Source organism: Cebus imitator, unplaced genomic scaffold (assembly GCF_001604975.1).
Source record: "Cebus imitator isolate Cc_AM_T3 unplaced genomic scaffold, Cebus_imitator-1.0 Scaffold72, whole genome shotgun sequence".
NCBI classification, from domain to species: Eukaryota; Metazoa; Chordata; class Mammalia; order Primates; family Cebidae; genus Cebus; species Cebus imitator.
The window spans coordinates 2,636,126-2,655,495 of NW_016107387.1; the positions used below are offsets into that span (position 1 = coordinate 2,636,126).

General features: G+C 41.2%; 1 protein-coding gene across 6 annotated transcripts in view; it reads right to left on the bottom strand.

Moving 5' to 3' along the window:
• Positions 1 to 19,370, bottom strand: part of DNAH9 (dynein axonemal heavy chain 9) — a 367,598-nt gene that overhangs the window by 313,959 nt on the left and 34,269 nt on the right. For 5 of the 6 annotated variants that reach the window (XM_017531396.2, XM_037739576.1, XM_017531397.2 and 2 more), the window contains exons 10-14: positions 17,871 to 17,985; positions 12,898 to 12,966; positions 10,856 to 10,982; positions 7,016 to 7,271; positions 5,706 to 5,947 (exon numbers count right to left, since the gene is read on the bottom strand). In XM_017531396.2, the coding sequence (XP_017386885.1) occupies positions 5,706 to 5,947; positions 7,016 to 7,271; positions 10,856 to 10,982; positions 12,898 to 12,966; positions 17,871 to 17,985 (809 nt within the window). The remainder of the gene's footprint in view (positions 1 to 5,705; positions 5,948 to 7,015; positions 7,272 to 10,855; positions 10,983 to 12,897; positions 12,967 to 17,870; positions 17,986 to 19,370) is intronic. The other variant, XM_017531398.2, reaches the window with a different exon arrangement.

Consider the following 19,370-nt stretch of genomic DNA (forward strand, 5'->3'; position numbering starts at 1 on the left):
AAAAAGAAAGAAAGAAACATTTAAAACTGAATAATATACAAATGAGTTAGATCAAATTTGTGGAATGATTTTAAAGCACTACTAAAAGGGTAACTAGTATCAACAGATGCCTGTATTTAAAAGAAAGGCTTAAAATCAAGACCCTAAGTTTATATCCTGATGCTAAAAACATAAGCAACTAACTCGAAAATAACTTGAATGAAATAATAGAAAACAGAAACTAACAAACTAGAAAAAAACGTGAATGGAGAAAATTAGCAACGTCAAAATTTGGTTCTTTGAAAAGATTTATAAAATTAAGAAAAAGAAAAAATTCTAGCAGAACTGGCCAACAAAAACAAGTCATAATTTCACAAAATTTAGTGAAAAGAGTTGCAAGAACCTTACAAACTCCAAGGATGAAGAACACAATGAAAACCAACTTAGGAATATTATTGCCATGATGAAAAATATCAAAGATGAAAAAAGAATCTATTAAAACCAGCCTGAGATAAATAATACATTACATATAGAGAAGAGTCCAAAAACAGATAAGCAATTCCTAAATTGCCAATATTAGGAATGAAAAAGGATGCAGCACTACAGATCCCATAAACACATAATGATAAGAAGACATAATTATGAACAATTTTTGCCATTAAGTTTTATAACATAGATAAAATGAAAATGCTTGTTGAGAAAAATAACTTGCAAAAACTAATAAAGGCGTTTTACAAAACTCTAAATAATCTTTCACCTACCAAAGAAATCATTATTAAATACTTTCCCCAAAAGAAACCTCCATGTCCAGAAGTATTCCTTGGTGAATTCTGTCACACATTTAAGGTTGAGGTGAGACCAACCTTCCACAAACTTTTTCGGAAAATAAGAGAGAAAATATTTCCCAACTCAATTGATAAGACTAGCATAATCTTAACACCAAAACAAGAACAACAAAAGAAAAATAGAAGATAACTGTCATTCATAAACACATGCACAAAAATATTTTAAAATTATCAAATCAAACTCTATAATACATTAAAGATTAATATGACATGACCGAGTGTTTACTTCAGAAATGCAAAATTGGCTTAACATTAAACAAAAAAGAAACAATGCACTCATTAACAAAATAAAGGGGTAAACTTATATAACGACCTCAGAATATACAGAGAAATCATGTAATAAAATTCAATGTTAATCATAATGAAATTCTTTTAGCCAACATGGTGAAACCCAGTCTCTACTAAAAATACAAAAATTAGCTGGCACAGTGGTGCACACCTGTAATCCTAGCTACTCAAGAGGCTGAGGTAGGTTAATCGCTTGAGCCTGGGAGACAGAGGTTGCAGTGAGCCGAGATCACGCCACTGCACTCCAGCTAGGGTGACAGAGCAAGAGTCTGTCTCTAAAAAAAAAAAAAAAACAAAAAAGATTCAAGACAGATGATACTCCTGAATAAAAAAGTTAAAACAGAAAAAATAAAAAAACTCTTTGCAATGTTTGGGGTAGTTTCCTTAGGACTCAGAAGTACTAACTACAGAGGAGAAAAGGGAAATCACACTACATGAAAATTTAAAACTCTTTCTCACCAAAATATATCAATAAGGAAATAGGTAAACCACCAATTTGGAGAAGATATTCACAATACACATCTGTCAAAAGATGTGTATCCAGAAGCTATAAAGGATTCCTAAAACTACAAACAATCCAATTTAAAATTAGAAAAAGACTTAGACACTTCAAGGAAGAATTCATATAATTGGCTAATCAGCATATGAAAAAATATTCAAAAGTATAAATCTTCAGAGAAAGACAAATTAAAATTTCAGTGAGATACCAGCATACACTGACTAAAATATTAAAAATTTAAAGACCCACAACACAAACCCACAATTTGGTGAAGAGGTAGAGCAACTGAACTTTATTACACTGCCACTGGGAGTATAAATTACACAATCACTTTTGAAAACTGCTGGGCTATTACTTACAAACACTAAACATATGCCTACTGATGACCTGGCAATTCTCAAGAGAAGTGAAAACATATGTCCATGAAATAACTTATATCAAACTGTACATAGGAGCTTTATTTATACTAGAAACTAGAAATAACTCAAAGATCATAATTAGGGGACTGGATGAAGAAATTCTGTTACATTCATACAATGGAATTCCAGCAAAACAAAGAATTAGACTCATAATAAATGCAAAAATATGGATAAATCTTAGTGACACTGGGCTAAGTTTTTAAAAAGGCAGACACAAAAGAGAACATGATATATCATTCCATTCATAGGAAAAGACAAATCTACTCTATATTGACAAAAAGCTGATCAATGATTGAGGCTGGTAGGAGAATGGGGATATACTGGTTGGAAAGAGGGACAGGCAGACTTTCTAGGGTCATCACAAATGTTCTGTATTGTGATAGCCAGCTGAGTGTATACATTTGTAAAAAACTCACTGAACTCTATGTATACTTGTCTGTACATTGTGCTGCATGTATATTATACTACAACTGTAATAAATGAATAACCAACTGCACCCAAATATCCAACAGTGGGATGAGTTAGTCAAATCATGGTGCATCCATACAATTAAACATCATGTATGATATTGTAGAAAAATAATTAGTGACCTAGACAGTTATCGGGTACACTGTTTTAAAAATCAAGTTATAGCAAATTAGCAAGAAAAAAACAAACAATCCCATCAAAAAGTGGGCTAAAGATGTGAAAAGACAATTCTTAAAAGGAGATATACAAATGGGCAACAAACACATAAAAAAATCCTCAACATCACTAATGATCAGGGAAATGCAAGTCAAAACCACAATACAATATCACTTTACTCCTGTAAGAATGGCCATAATCAAACAAATAAACAAATATTAGATGTTGGTGTGGATGTGGTGAAAAGGGAACACTTTTACACTGTGGATGGGAATGTAAACTAGCACAACTATTAGGAAAAACAGTGTGGAGATTCATTAAAGAACTAAAGTGAACTACCATTTGATCCAGCAATCCCACTACTGGGTATCTACCCAGAGGAAAAGAAATCATTATATGAAAAAGATACTTGCACATGCACGTTTATAGCAGCACATTTACAAAACCAGCCCAAATGCTCATCAGTCAATGAGTGAATAAAGAAATTGTGGCATACATATACCATGGAATGCTACTCAGCCATAAAAAGGAATGCAATAATGGCATTTGCAGCAACCTGGATGGAAATGGTGACCATTATTCTAAGTGAAGCAACTAAGACATGAAAAACCAAATATTGTATGCTCTCACTCATAAGTGGGAACTGAGCTCTGAGGAGGCAAAGGCATAGAATGCTACAATTGACTTTGGGGACTGGGGGAGAGGGTGGGAGGGGGTGAGGGTAAGACTACAAATTGAGTGCAGTGTACATTGCTCGGGTGATGGGTGCACCAAAATCTCAGAAATCACCAATAAAGAAATTATTCCTGTAACCAAAAACCAACTGTTCCCTAAAATTGATTGAAATTAAAAATCACATGACAGAACTATAATGCATGATTACATTTTTGTAAAATTATATATATGAAGATAGAATATGATTTTTAAAAATGTATAGATAGAATATGATTTTTAAAAATGTATTTCTTTTGGCCATGTGCAGTGGCTCATGCTTGTAATCCCAGCATTTTGGGAGGCCAAGGTGGGAGAATTGCTTGAGCTCAGGAGTTCAGGACCAGTCTGTGCAACATAGTGAGAGCCCCATCGCTACAAAAAAATTTAAAAATTATCTAGGGTTCATGGTACATGCCTGCAGTTCCAGCTGTGTAGGTGGCTGAGGTGGGAGGATTGCTTGAGACCAGGGATTTGAACTCAGGATTGCCTGATCCCTGGAGCTAAGCAGGTCAGGGTATAGTGAGCCAAGATCATGCCACTGCATGCCAGACTGTGCAACAAAGCCAGATACTGTCTCAAAATATATATATTTTTTTCATTTAGCACATTTTATTGAGCACCAACTATGTACCAACTAGCAGAAAAATATGAAAAATTGCTTTTGTTTGTGGAGCTTCTGTTCAGTGATTTTTATTTAATAATATTTAAGTTATCAAAAGGCAAATATTATTTAAGGCCTAATTACTAAGTTTTATATTTGACCTAAGGGACCTTTGTGACTATGCTGGAGGTTGTGTAATATACCAGATAAATGCAGAGCTACAGTTAGACAGCTCTGCCTCCTATTAGCTGGGCAGCTATAGACAATTTAACCTCTCTGTGTCTTGGTTTTCTCATCAATAAAATAATAATGGAAGTATCTGATTTTATTGAGAATTACATGAAATGGACAGTGCTTAGGACAGTGCTTGGCACTGCATGTAATACATGGTAGATACTAGATAACTATCAACTACTATTATTGTGTTGTAATAAGAGATATTATTAAAGTGTCTGAACTTTTAGAGACTTTTGTGGTAAGTATTTTGGCTTGTGGTCATTTTTGGTTATTTTCTGGTTGACCCCTGGATAATTAAAATGTTATAATACGTACTTTTTTCTAGGTCACTGTGTGTGTTTCACTGATTTGGCAATTTAGTTGTCTAAATTTTTTCTCATTCTGACTTTCAAGAGCAGGGATTTGAGCATATGTCATCACATAGATAGATACACAGATGATAGACAGATCATAGATAGATTTCAAACTTTTAAAATCTTAAGTAGTTTCTTGTTTTTGCCTGATGTTTTTCTTCTTCTTCAAAGCAGGGACTATATCTTACATTTTCTTGATATTCAATATAGTGCCCAGGACAGCTATGGAAATACAACTGATGGATGGATGGGTAAATGAGTGGATAAATGAATGGTTCGATGAAAGATGAATTAAAAGTGGATGCCTGGGTTCTACAACAGCTACTGATATGGGGACAGAAGGGGTTAAAAATCAAATCAAATTGAGGGACCCTATTTCTCAAAGACAAAATTGGGGTAATTATCTTCTTTTAATTCCAGTAGCACTAGAGCTTAAGGCTCAACATTTTTACTGTGCTTCAAACCACAGATAATCCACAGATAACAACTGTGATTCACTCGTGGCTTCCCACAGAAGTCAGCTTTTCAGACACTGCCCTACAGCTACTTGCATAGGGTTTGAGCTGGTGGCCATTTATAACCCTTTCCCATTGTTCACAAGGAAGCTTCAGTCTTGGATGATGGGACATAAAGTTTCCCTGACCACAGTGCAGGGCAGAGCTTTCCTGCATAAAGTGCAGTACTCTGCATTTTTTTCTTATCACACACAGTTAGGGATACCATGATAATCGTTCATTTCTTTACGCTCTACGGAGCTGGCTTATAAGGATGATGCTGGACAACCACACTAGGTTGTGTGGTTAAGTTGGGATGCAGGTGGTTAGTGCCGTGGATAATTTAGGATTCTGCCCTGGTCATCTTCTTCTGTTCCCTTGGGGGTAGGTATGAGACTGAAGTCATGTGACAATTAAGTGTTGTCACCATGAAGATAGTAATAATTTCAACACATTGATACCAAAATGTAACTTTTCATTTGCCCTATATATTAGCTTTAGTCTTTTGCAATCAGCCTAAACCTCTATCCTTGACTCCAGAAGACACCACATTTATTGACTGTCCTAATTTTCAAATCACTTATTGTGCTCAAACACACTTTTTGATGCTTTCCCTATCATAGTATGTGTGCCTGAGTGGCTGGGTTATTACCTGAACAAGGGCATGGATCTTAAGGCCAGATTCTTTGATGAGATTGTAATATTTTTCCATTCGATCATGCTGATCATCCAGAGAAAGAAGGGATTCCCTTTTTCCATCTTTTCTCTTAAATACTGGAGCCACCCAAGTTTTCATGATGTTTTGAATCTCTTCCACATTGTCTTTAGTTTTCTGAATTCTTTGTTCAAGATCATGAATACTACTGGTGATTTGAGTGACATAATCCCAAATGCCTGCTCCCCAAAAGAAACAGAATTAATTGAAATAGGCTGCAGTGGCATAGCTAAAGCTAGTTGCTATGAAAGATAAGGATTTAATACTTGCAAGTTTTATAAGACTTTTCTATGCAGGTAACTTCATTATCATCACAATATTTTCCCTCCTAGTTGTATTAAAAAGCCAACCCTTACCATGATCCTGATTATGGGGGAAGAGAAAGAGGTAACACTTACTTACCAAGCACACAAAAGCTGATACATCTGCTAGGAAATACAGTTTTATATCCAAATACCAGTGAGACTTGATGACCTTATTTGGGTTAATCATTCTTTTAATGTTTTAAGCACTTTCATTGTGTTAAATTTTGAAAATGTCTTTTCCTCTTGTATATGAAATAAAGTTCTAACTTGTTTAATATTGCATTTTAAGACTTTAATGAACCAATTGTGATCTTTTCTTTTTTCAAACTTTAACTCTTCTGAGGACCCTAATTCGAATTAATCTCCTTCTCCTGTGATTCATCACACTTTAACTGTATGATGGCTCCATATAACTTAGGTTGTATATCTGTCTGTGGTCCCCACTAAATGTGAGCTCTTTGAGGGTAGAGACCATGTCCCATACACCTCATAATCTCTCTAGCTTGTCACACAGTACCCTGCCCATGCTAATCAACCAATGAATGTTCACTGAATTGAGGGATACTAGAGAAGTCAATGTATGCTGCTTTAAGATGCTTACAATCTAGTTAAGGAAGTTAAATAACAAAGATAATATAGTAAGAGCTCTCACTCATGGAGCACCCAATATATGCTGGAGACTGTAGGAGATCTTATGCAACCTCTGAGCTTCCAACGTGCATGGCAGCAAGGTTTTCTAAATTTACCAGCTATATCCATCGAGAAGGAAGAAAAGGAATACCAACCCTTCTTGCCTTCTCTGCTTGGATAGGTATCAAAGGAGAAGACAGACTTTTGTTTCAAACCCAAATGAAATTACCAGGGAATAATCTGAGGTTCTATGAACTTAATAGATCCCTGAATGTCCATGCTTTTGTCAGACTTCAGGCGGTGCCCTGTTACCTTCTGTTTTCCAGTTGAAAGTCTCCTCTGCTGCTCTGAGGCGGAGATCAATATTTTGCAGCTCTTCCTCCACTAATGGAAATTCCACCTCCAGCAGAGTTTTCATAACCTTGTTGTACCAATTTGCCATCAACTCCAAATTAGCCACAAGCTGCTGGTAGAAATCCCTGGAGGAGAACATGGCCACTGCTGTCTCTGGGATGTGTTTCATCTCTCTGGGTTCAAGATAGCTCATTTCTTTCAGCACTGATATCAGCTGGAGAAAAGAAGCAACACAATTGCCTGTCATTCAGTGATAAAGAATAATCTGCAGCACTGGTCAAGGACTGAACAATCCCAGGAGGCCCAAAGATCTTCTGGGTCTCTTCTTAAGTTCTGCTCCTATCAGGTTCTTAAATCTAGTCTCAGAAAAGGAAAATCAAGTATCAGGCAGAAGGAAGATGTCTCAGGAAGCAGCAAGGTTTCCTAAATCTGTAAATGATAAGGAAGAGGAAAGACTAAGAACAGAGACAAGAGTGATGACAGGGGAGGGCTCTGCCTTCTGTGCTTTGGGCAATGTGGCTGTGGAAATGATAGGCTCATACCGGCCCAGCCAGCTGCGCTGGGTGGTCTCCTCCTTTAGACAATCACCCTTGGATGCATCCAAGGGAGAATTGTCTGGCCTGGGCTACTGACATTCGTGAGAAGCCTCAAATTCAGACCTCTGGCATTCTTTCCAAATGAAACAGTCATAGCGAGTCACTGACAGGATTGAGAGAAGGTGCCCATAATAAAACTTTAATTATTCAGTGTATTCATTTGGAATATCCCACAACTTCTGTAACCCTCTGCTGGCATTCCCTTGTCATAACATGCTAGGAGGTCAGGAAATGGAGCTCATCCAGGCAGCTTTGAACTTCTGTGGAGTCCCAAATTTAGCAGCAACTGAAGAAATAAGAAGCCAAGCAGAAAGAGTCTAGTGAAATAACAAGGTCCAGTAAGACAACAGGGGTTTCCAGGCACCCTCTTCTTCATCCTTCCTTATTTATTGATGTTTCTACCTGGACCCATGAGGACTGACGGGCATAGGTACAGGTGATGAAACAGATGGCCCCAGGTTCTGTCTCCCCCTCATATAAAGACACTTGGCTCCTAGCTGTCCTTCCAGTGCTCTGGGCCAATTCTTCATCGCCAGTGGGCAAACCCTACTTAGCATGCAGAGAAATGGTAACCATTTTGTGGGGAAATGGACTCAGTCTCTAGTTTTCTTGGAAGTAAGCTCAAGATAGGTATTAAAAATTTAACTGTATAAAGTGAAAAGAAAATTATGAAAAAAAGATGTGTGGCTATTGACATAATAGGGAAGAGAAAAGTCATGCCAAACATAAAACCGCAAAATAAAACATAAATTCTTTTGTGCATAAAATATCAACATAAAATGGCCAACATATTTGGCCATTTAAACTGGCAAAAATATTTGGAAAAGATTTCTTAGTTTCTGTCACATATTTCTTAAATATCCTAGCAAATTCACAGGAAGAGAGGGTACTTCCACTAGTAAATGGGCAAAGAACATGAACAAGCAGTTCATAGAACAATCAATATACATGAGTAATGAACACGATAAAAAGTCAAATTTACCAGTAATCAAATAAATGCAAATTGAACTACATTGAGGTTTCTTTTTTTTTAGTTCAATGGTCTAGAAACTATTTGAAGAAATGAACAGTATCTTCTTGGCAGGAAAATGACTGAGTTTCATCTTTCTAAAGAACAAGTTGATAATATTCATGAAAAGTCTCAAAATGTGAATACCCTTGTGCCCAGAAATGCCACTTCTGGGCTTTTATCCTATAGAAATAATCAAGAACGCATACAATAAAAACTAGGGATGTTTGTTGTAGCATTATTTATACCATGTTTTATCCAATTTAAGATGTAATCAATTGTAAGATTCACTGTTATGTGCAACAAAAGAAAAAAGGAAAAAATGCATTCTATTAAACATTCCCGTTTCAGAGATATAAATATGTAAAAAGATGTCTCCTAGAATCAATGAAATGCAGACTGGTGAAACTGTAAAATAATGTAAATGCCCAACAATAAGATATTTAAAATCATTTAAGTGATTTACATAAATTTGAAAAAATTAACCTATACAATTCTTACCCTGTCCCGAAACGGGCAAATTTCTGACCATGTCCCTCTCTACTGATAAGTGTGTTACTGTTCATTCTTAACAGCCCCAGCTATGGCCACACTGCTTGAAGCTGTGTGTCGAGGTCTGTTTGTGCTCTTCTTGGACGTCTTAAGCTTGTAGTTGTCTCCCATCAACTCACATTATAGTTTAGGTATTACTATTTACCCCTCCCCCACCTTTTTCTTCTTTTCTCCCTCTTTTCCATCACCTGCCAACATCTATAAAGTACGCCCTATGTGCTACACATTAAGACAGATAAGGTCCTTTCCCTTGGAGTACATACGGGCTGGTCCATCTTCAATACAGGACCAAGTATGGTCATATACCAAGGACTTAATTACTATATAGTAATATACCTTATACCAAGGACTTATATCAAGGACTTAATTACTATATTTCAACATGGAGACTGTGGCCTGCTTGGTAATCCAGATATTCATCTGTCTAGGCATTTATTACTCAATATTGCTCACAGTGAATGCCAATAAAATTGATCCAAGGAGTTCAGCAAGTTAAACAGACTCATGTCTTGCCAAAGTGAAGAAATTAATTCTCCATATTCCTTGTTGACTTTGATGGCAGAGGAGGAAGTGATGTTTGCAATTTTCTTGAAAGACACCAGCATGCCATCAGGTCGGTTTTCAGCTCAATCTATAGTGCATTCCTGTAGCATAGACCATCAGGGGAGATGTAGGTGACTGCTTTTAGCTCAGTGTGGCCAATACAGTTTTTTCGACCTGAGTAATGTTATTTTTGATACAAACTAACCTGTAGTTATCATTTTTCTCCAGCATTAAAATTTCTGTGGCTGCTATAGTCCCCACTGGTCTTCCACCCTTCTGATCATCTAAAATACTTTCTCAACCCCAGCACTTTGACATTTTTGGACAAGTAACACTGTTCTGGTACACTGTCCTGTGCATTGTAGAAAGTTTAGCAGAATCCCTGGTATCTATCCACTAAATGACATTGGCACTCCTGCCTCGTTTGACAAAACAAAACTGTTTCCAGGAGGACAAAATCACCACCAGTTGAGAACCGCTAATCTAGAGTCTTATTTCCAAAGCCACTGCTGGGATTTACCACATGCCATCTAGAGAAGATAAAATTTTGCATGTTAAAGGTTCTGACCCCCAACTAGACCATGCATTCCTTGAAGGCAGAAGCCAAGTCTTACATGCATTTGGTTGGCCCTCCAGCATGTAGCCAATGGCCTTCAGACATGTTAAGTATTCAAGGTAGGCTCAGTGGGCTATGTTCGTTACTAAACGAGTGGTGACCTTTTGCAATATTTCCTGTTGTGCAAAATCAAAGCAAAATATTGAGCAACCCCAGTGAAAAATGTGAACATGAACAACTTAATAAAACATTATACCCCAGGATTCACCCCACAAAAGAAATCCAGGGTACAAATTATTTTGAGCAGCCTTTTGCATGTTCTTATAAAAAGTCTTTACGGTGGGAGACTGAGGCAGGAGAATAGCTTGAACCCAGTAGGCGGAGGTTGCAGTGAGCTGAGATCACACTACCACACTCCAGCCTGGGTGACAAGAGTGAAACTCTGTGTCAAAAAAACCCACAAATCTTTATGCCTTTGAAATCAACCGAGTCCAAAGAAGTTCTTCAGGCACCCAAAAGAGAGCTACTATTAGCCGACTGACCTGTGGGTTAAAGTTGACAGTGATCTCCCTCGTCTCTGGGTCACGTTTCACAAGTGGTTGGGAAAGATTGTACTGTGACTTCTCTGACACCGTCCGACACCAGTCCTCATAAAGTCTTGTCTCATACCTGCAAGGGTCAGAGACAACAGCCACCTCATAAGCCCCCTCCCCGCTCCCCAGTGCCTGGTCATTATCTGCAACATGAACTGAAGATGCTGCTAGTCAGTGACCCAGTCAGGCTGGATCAGCTTCTGTGGGTAACCACAAATTTCTAAATGGAGCATTGCTTCAACTAGAGAAGAGAAAGACTCCATAAGAACACCTTTCAGGAGGATAAGGAAGTTGTGATTAGTCTTAGTAAATGTTGGAAGAAATTACAGGGGAAGAATTGTTCTCACACTAATCTTTTTCTTTTTTGAGATGGAGTCTCACTCTGTCACCCAGGCTGGAGTGCAGTGGTGCAATCCTGGCTTACTGCAACCTCCGCCTGTTGGGTTCAAGTGATTCTCCTGCCTCAGCCTCCTGAGTAGCTGGGATTACAGGCACATGCCACCACGGCCAGGTAATTTTTTGTATTTTTAGTAGAGATGGGGTTTCACCGTGTTAACCAGGATGGTCTCGATCTCTTGACCTTGTGATCTGCCCACCTTGGCTGCCCAAAGTGTTAGGATTACAGGCATGAGCCATCTCACATTAATCTTTATGTAGCTTATGGACGTTCATCATTCAGTCATTACACCCTGACTGAGTACCTACTATGTGCTAGGATTGGGGGATAAAAATGATGGATAAGTACCTAACAGTAAAGGCAGTTAATGGTGAGGATCACAGGTAAACAGATCACCCTGACACAGTGCAGCAGGTGCAATGCTAAAGAAATGTACAGGGCATCAGGCACCTAATGGCAGAGATGGAGGGTTGGGGATAATAAGAAAAATGTCAGGGAAGGTTTCATAGGAGAGGTGATGAAGGGATGCTTGCCTGAGTCTCAGAGGATGGGCAGAGATTGGGTGGCGAAGGGAGAGTGAGCATTACTGGCATGGCCAATGGGTAGAGGTGAGAAGCAGCATGGCTGAGTACTTGAAACAAGAACTACAGAGCATGGCAGAGGCTGGAGGTGATGGTGCGGCGGGGCGGGGAGCGGGGGGCATGGACCACCTCAAGGAAGACTTTTCATGTCATGTTAAGGAGGCTAGGAGAACCACTGCAAGGCCTCCCAGCTGGTGGTGGCTGTGGTGACATTATTGGATTTGGTAACAATGTGGGTACTGAGGGGAACAGATCTGAAGGCAGTAAGGACTGTTAGGAAGCCGCTGCAGCAGTTCAGCCTGGAGAAGTTCCAGTCTCTTGTGAAGATGCTGGTGGTGGAGACAAAGAGGAGTGGATGGACTTGAAGTTATTCTGGAGGTAAAAGGGGTGGAATGTGTGTTACTTGGCAAGTAGAGGTGCTATGAGTTAATTTGTCTGAAACAATGCTAAGCATAATCACAGTCATAATCGGAACTGCTACAATTGGTTCTGCCTCCTGAATTAGGAGAAAGAGCAAATGGCAGGAGAAGAAATGGCTGTTTCCAGACCCCGAGCCCACGAAAGACTCATTCAGCTTTAAGGCAGGAACAACTCTGAAGTCATATAAAATTTTCACTCTTATGCTTTCTCCATAAAATGATGCAGGAAGTATTTTTTAACTTATTTCCTCTTTGTGCAGCATGCACCGTTGCTTTCTGCTTAGTAAGCAGCTGTTGCAACGTTCCATGACTCCAATCTTGGAGTACCACAAGTAGCGCCCCAATCCTAGAGCTAGTTCACACTCCCAGCAAAACTACACTGGAAAAGTATTTGTTTCCAGAATAGAGCTGAATTCCACCGGAGACCCTGTGTCTGCAACCCGGAAATACCGTACTCACAAATATTGTGGTTATAACATAAAACACACAGTGATACTTCAGAGCCACTGAGGAATCTGCACAAACTAGGAGCTGCAAAAGGCATCGTGGAGGCTGTGCGATTTGCAGACCAACGCAATCCCAGAAGTTGCTTACTTTTCTAGCAAGGAGAGCATATCTTCATATTTTTGTTTCATTCGCTTTCCTTCTGCAGATTCCATGCAACTACTTGTACCAAAAAGAAAAAGTGACACAGAATTAGAAGTCATAATAATAATCCCAGGAACAAACTGTAGTCTTTTTTTTTTTTTTTTTTTTTTTTTTTTTTTTTTTTTTTTTTTTTTTTTTTTTTTTTTTTTGAGATAGGTTTTTGCTCTTGTTGCCCAGGCTGGAGTGCAATGCAGTCTTTAAAAGAGCGTGAATAGCTCCTTGGCTGGTTTCCAAATAGCCCTAACAGAGCCCTTCTTCTTCCTGAACATCCTACTCTGGCCACTAGAGGGCATCTGCACTTCCTGAAATGCAAACAGCTCTGCAAGTGACAGAGTTATCATAACCTTTTGGGCCTGGAGCTCCAACACCCTCACCTAGCTGAGTCAGTCACGCACAAGGTAAATGAGGTCCTTCAAAAATTTCAATAAAAGGGAAAATGAAATATGAAAAAAATTATAGGTGCTATAGTTCTCTGTATTTAAGACCATCAATTGTTATATACAATCATGCACCACATGGCATTTTGGTCAACATATATGCGCATTACACAACAGCAGTCCCATAAGACTTTAATGAAGCTGAAAAATTCCTATTGCCTAGTGACACAGTACAAGGCATTACTCACATGCTTGTGGTAATGCTGGTGTCAACAAACCTACTGTGCTGCCAATCCAATCGTATAAAAGTGTAGAGTAACGCCCTGGGCCTTCGCATTCACTCACCACCCACTCATGGACTCACTTACAGCAACCTCCCATCCTGCAAGCTCCATTCATGGTAAGTGTCCTACACAAGTGTACCATTTTTTATTTTGTATGCCATATTTTTTGCTGTACTTTTTATTTTTTTTATTTATTTTTTGAGATGGAGTCTCATTCTGTCATCAGGCTGGAGTGCAATGGCATGATCTCAGCTCACTGCAACCACTGACTCCCAGGTTCAAGTGATTCTCATGCCTCAGCCTCCTGAGTAGTTGGGATTACAGGTATGCGCCACCACACCCAGCTAATTTTTGTATTTTTTAGTAGAGGTGGGGTTTCGCCATGTTGGCCAGGCTGGTCTCAAACTCCTGACCTCATGATCCGCCTGTCTTGGCCTCCCAAAGTGCTGGGATTATAGGCATGAGCCACTGTGTCCAGCCTGCTGTACTTTTTCTATGTTCAGCTATGTTTAGACACACAAACACTTATCACAGTGCTACAATTGCCTGCAATACTCAGGACAGTCACACACCGCACAGAATTGTAGCCTAGGAGCAATGCACTAGACTATAGAGCATATTGATCATACGGCGTATTGCTCCTAGGCTACACTAGACCATAGCACATTTGTAGCCTAGGAGCAATACGCTAGACCACAGACGTATGTTAGTGTAAATACACTCTATGACGTTCACATCATGGCGAAATTGCCTACGAATATACTTCTCAGAACATAACCCCATTGGTAAGTGATACATGATTGTTTATAACACTATATGCCAGGTAAATATCTAGGTAGATATTTACCTAGATATCTACCTAGATATTTAAATATCTCAAAATACATATATATATATATATTTTGAGACAGAGTCTTGCTCTGTCACTCAGGCTACAGTACAGTAGCATGATCTTGGTTCACTGCAACCTCCACCTCCTGAGGTTCAAGCGATTCTCTTGCCTCAGCCTCCTGAATAGCTGGGATTACAGATGTGTGCCACCATGCCCAGCTAATTTTTGTATTTTTAGTAGAGATGGAGTTTCTCCACGTTGGCCAGGCTGGTCTCTAACTCCTGACCTTGTGATCTGACTGCCTTGTCCTCCCAAAGTGCTGGGATTACAGGTGTGAGCCACCGCACCTGGCCTTTTATATATATTTAAATATGTATGTTTCCCCTTTTCTGAAATCCATCTAGAAGATGTGATCAGAAACACTACCACTTCTTCATGTTTTTACATGAGGGTCCCTCCCAGCTTTTACTCCTGAAACATGTGCACACGTAATGCACATACATGTAAGTGTGCACATATGTACATATAACATGCATAAACACAAGTGCCTGTGTGCATGCGTACACACACACACACACAGACACATGGAGGCTTCTGCAGAAATGTTAAAGACCACAGAGGAGCATGTGGCTAAAGGCACTGTTACTCACAACTGGTTTTGGTGCTTGCTGCAACACTAATGAAAGTCATCTCCTGGCAAAAAATTAGTGAAGTCTCTTTAATTCTTCAAAACCATCAAACTATGTGGAGGATTGTTTCTGTTTGTCTTGGTGGCAAAATGAGGCAGCTTACTGCAGAGATTCCTTAAAATCCACTTGCTCTTTAAACTAACATAGGATTTCTTCACCAGATCCCTCGAGCTTTCCACAGAAGTCCTTGTGCCTGCAGAGAAAGCACTGAATTTGCTGGCATTTTTTTCCCCCAGTTATTCATTTCACTTTCGTGGTGAATGAGCAGATGCATCTGCCAGACAGCAAGGAGAGGTGGAACGTGCTCCAGCCCGAATGGGCGGTCTCCCCTCCCAGTCTGTGTGATTTCCACCAGCCCCACAGGCCCCAACCCCAGGTCTCAGTTTTGTATCTAGAAATAAATGAGGCCAGGGCAGAGTGAGGCTTCTTCCATAGGCATGTTGCCGAGTGGGTCTGGGGAGTCACAGGAATAAGCACAGTGAAATTCCCTGCAGCCTCCATGTCACCTCATGGTGAGAAATCTAAAACATTTTTAATAACCAGTCACTTCCTATTATAGAGCATAATATACATTTGAATTCATTTTTAAAACAAGGGGTCACACCTGTAATCCCAACACTTTGGGAGGCTGAGGCAGGCGGATCATGAGGTTGAGATCGAGATCATCCTGGCCAACATAGTGAAACCCCATCTCTACCAAAAATACAAAAATTAGATGGGTGTGGTAGCGTGCCTGTGGTCCCAGCTACTCAGGAGACTGAGGCAGGAAAATCGCTTAAACTGGGGAGGTGGGAGGTGGAGGTTGCACTGAGCCGAGATCACGCCACTGCACTCCAGCCTGAGCGACAGGACAAGGCTCCATCTCAAAAAAAAAAAAAAAAAAAAAAAACAACAACAAGGGGGAGTTTTCACAGGAATTACAGAGGTCTCTGTTGTGTGCCTTCAAGATCCCCTTGTGGGACCAGGCTCTGGTATGCCTTCAAACCTCCCCACTTCCACCCCTGCCTCACCCTGTCCCCTCCAGCCAGGAGTGTTGGCTGCTGCAGAAGCAATGCTGCCTCCCTCTTTGGGAACAGCCTTGGCCAAAGCGAGCTGCCTGGCCCAAAGATCATGCCCCTCCCCAGGAAAGCCCACATCCAACCAGCTGATGTTGGGGTACAGAGGCAGTGCAGCTCTGACGGGCCCAAGCTCCCTGGAGCACTGGCTGAGGCCTCCATTGCAACTTTCTTGCAGCTCAGCAGCTCAGCTTCTTTCTCTGCCCAATCCATTGCCCCTCCCTCATGGGTGCTGCTCCTGAAAGGATCTCTATAAATTCCTGCACACACATCATAGATCTGCTCCCTGGGAACCAGGCCTGTGACAGCTACTGCAGTCCACATTTTAGAGGCAGCCCTGGCATCCCCCTTCCCCCCCCACCACATTCACATATCTTCACCCTTCTGCTGCATAACTGACATGCATGAGGGCTCAGTCCCACTCCCCGCCAAACTTCCCAGGGTTGGTGGTCCCTGGGAACTGTTCTGGATTAGGAGCCTGGAGAACCAGGCATTTTTTCTCCAGTTCCTTCTTTGCCTGTCTCTAGGATCTTGGACAAGTCATCTCTCTTCAATTCTTCCATTTCTTCATCCGAAAATAAAGAGCCTGCCCAGACTCAAGCAGATGCTGCAAATGGATTACCCACAGGGCAGACCTGCCTCACAGGCATGCTTTGTTAGGTCTGCGCCGTCTGAGAAAAAATTGAATCCTTGATCATTGGAAAGTTGGATGTTCACCTTCAAAATCCAGTTTCCAGCTTACCTCCAACAGTCAGGACATTGCTCACATTGGGTCTGCTTTTCGGCTTGGCAACGCTGGAGTGGGGTGTTGGTGGCTCCCTGCAGACCCCATCCTGGCCGTCCTATAGCACCTGCCTCACTCACTCATTTGCATTTGTCTGGCCTCTGATGGTGTTGAGTCTTCCTACTTGGGCCAGGCCAGAGGGTCTCTAAGACCTTCCCTAACTCCAAAAAGCCTGTGAGTCCAAAGGCCAGACTTTGATTCCTTTCCTTCTGTTGTTTTCTAAAACCTGTGTGCTCTCGGCAAGATTCAGTCTTTTAGAAAGAGGGATCCAAGAAAGACTGCCCTTCCTCAGGCAGCATCTTAAACACAACAGCACAATTAGCAGCTGAGATGCTTCTAGCTCAGCTTCTAACCTTAGCTGTGAAGCAAGCTGATGGTTTCCAAACTTGGTCACCATCAGAATCAGAGGAGCAGCTTGCTGAAGGGGCAGATTCACAGCCCACAGCTGATTCAGATTCAGCCAGTGACAGGTGAGGCCCTGGAACCCACATCTTTAACAGGTTTCTTAGGGTTGTTCTGATTTACAAGGACCTCATACTGCACCTGAGGAAACACTGGGCTTCATTATTTTCCAGTGGCCTCAGCAGCAAGGAGACATGTGGAAGAGCTCCCCAGACCTTGAAATCCCTGGCTCATTGTCCTCTAGAAATGAATCCCACGGAGCAAAAGGAGTCAGCCAGTTACACCTCACTTAACACTAAGGGACCTGCTTGTCAGTCCAAATGCGTCAATATCATGACTGCTTGGCCAATAGGTATCTAATCCCTTGCTGGAAATGGAAAGAAAGGAAGATGACTTTCCAGTCTTTGTGAAGGGGGTTGCGTTTCTACAACACTCGGATTCCAAGGCAGGAAGAGCAGCCCAGGACAAAACCAGCTTTCAGGAACACAATACTCACGAGTGTGTGATGCGTCCAAAGTTTCTGAAAGGACCCTGGATGCGCTGCCTCAGCTCCTGTGCCCAGCGGAGGCCCCCAGCCACGGCGGGCATGTTCTTGTGCACGGGGGAGAACCCTGGGGACACGGCACAGACAGACCGAAATGAGTCTAGAGCACTGCAGCCCTCTCCACCCTGCAAACGCCTCCCGCCAGATACTCCTCTTTTACCTAATCTACCTCCAGACTAAAGTCACCTGAGAGCACAATGGAGTTCCTGCGGGGGGGTGGGGGGGAGGTTCTGTTAAAGAGGAAGAAAGCCTGACTGAGACAATACTCACAGCCTCAAGGGACTTGGGTCCCCAGCCCAAGCTATTCTGATTGCTCTCGGGATGGGCCCAGCCATGAGTGTTTTAAGGAGTCTCACTCCGTTGCCCAGGCTGGAGTGCAGTGGCGGAATCTCAGCTCACTGCAACCTCTGCCTCCCAGGTTCAGGTGATTCTCCTGTCTCAGCCTCCCGAGTAGCTGGGATTACAGGTGTCCACTACCACGCCTGGCTAATTTTTGTATTCTTAGTAGAGATGAGGTTTTACCATATTGGTCAGGCTGGTCTTGAACTCCTGATCTCGGGTGATCCACTCACCTCAACCTCCCAAAGTGCTGGGATTACAGGTGTGAGCCACTGCACTAAGCCACCATTGAGTGTTTTTTAAAAGCTCTCAAGATGACTCTAATTGAACAGTCACGGGTGAAACACTCCCTTAAACAGACAACTCAATCACTCTGGGTCTCAATTTTCTCTTCTATAAAATGGGAATATCTTCCTTGCTTAATTAACTTCCAGGGTTCCTGTGAGAATTTAGTATGATGATGAATGAGGTAGGCCATGTGGATTATGGAGCCCTGGACTCGAGTTAGCACAGACTAGATATGCTTATGTTGGCCCAGGCATTGGGTGTGTTTGCTTATATTTAGTAGTCAGGATTTAACGAATGTGAGATTTCACTTTTTAAAGAACCTCACTTTCCAGCTTCTCTGGTAAAATGAGAAGATTAGCAAGAATCAGCTGGCATTTCTAACCAGCAACTAGAGAAGTAGTCACTTCCTTTATTTCACCACAGATGCCACCCTTCCCTGGCGTCACCATAGTCAGTCCAGATCCATGACTGTCATTTCCCATTTGTGCTCCTTGATAGGCAAAATTCTAAGATGACCCCCAATTACTCTCACCCTCAAATAATCCTCTCCCCTTTAAACGTGGGTACAAACTGTGGCTATTATGTGAGCTCACTCTTGTGGTCATGTTATGTTATACAGCAGGAGGAGAAGGAGGACCCTGGGTGGGCCTGACCTAAGCAGGTGAGCCGTTAAAAGCGGAATGCTGACCAGGCATGGTGACTCACACCTGTAATCCAAGCACTTTGGAAGTCTAAGGTGGGCAGATCACGAGGACAGGAGATAGAGACCAGCCTTGCCAACATGGTGAAACCCCATCTCTACTAAAATACAAAAATTAGCTTGGC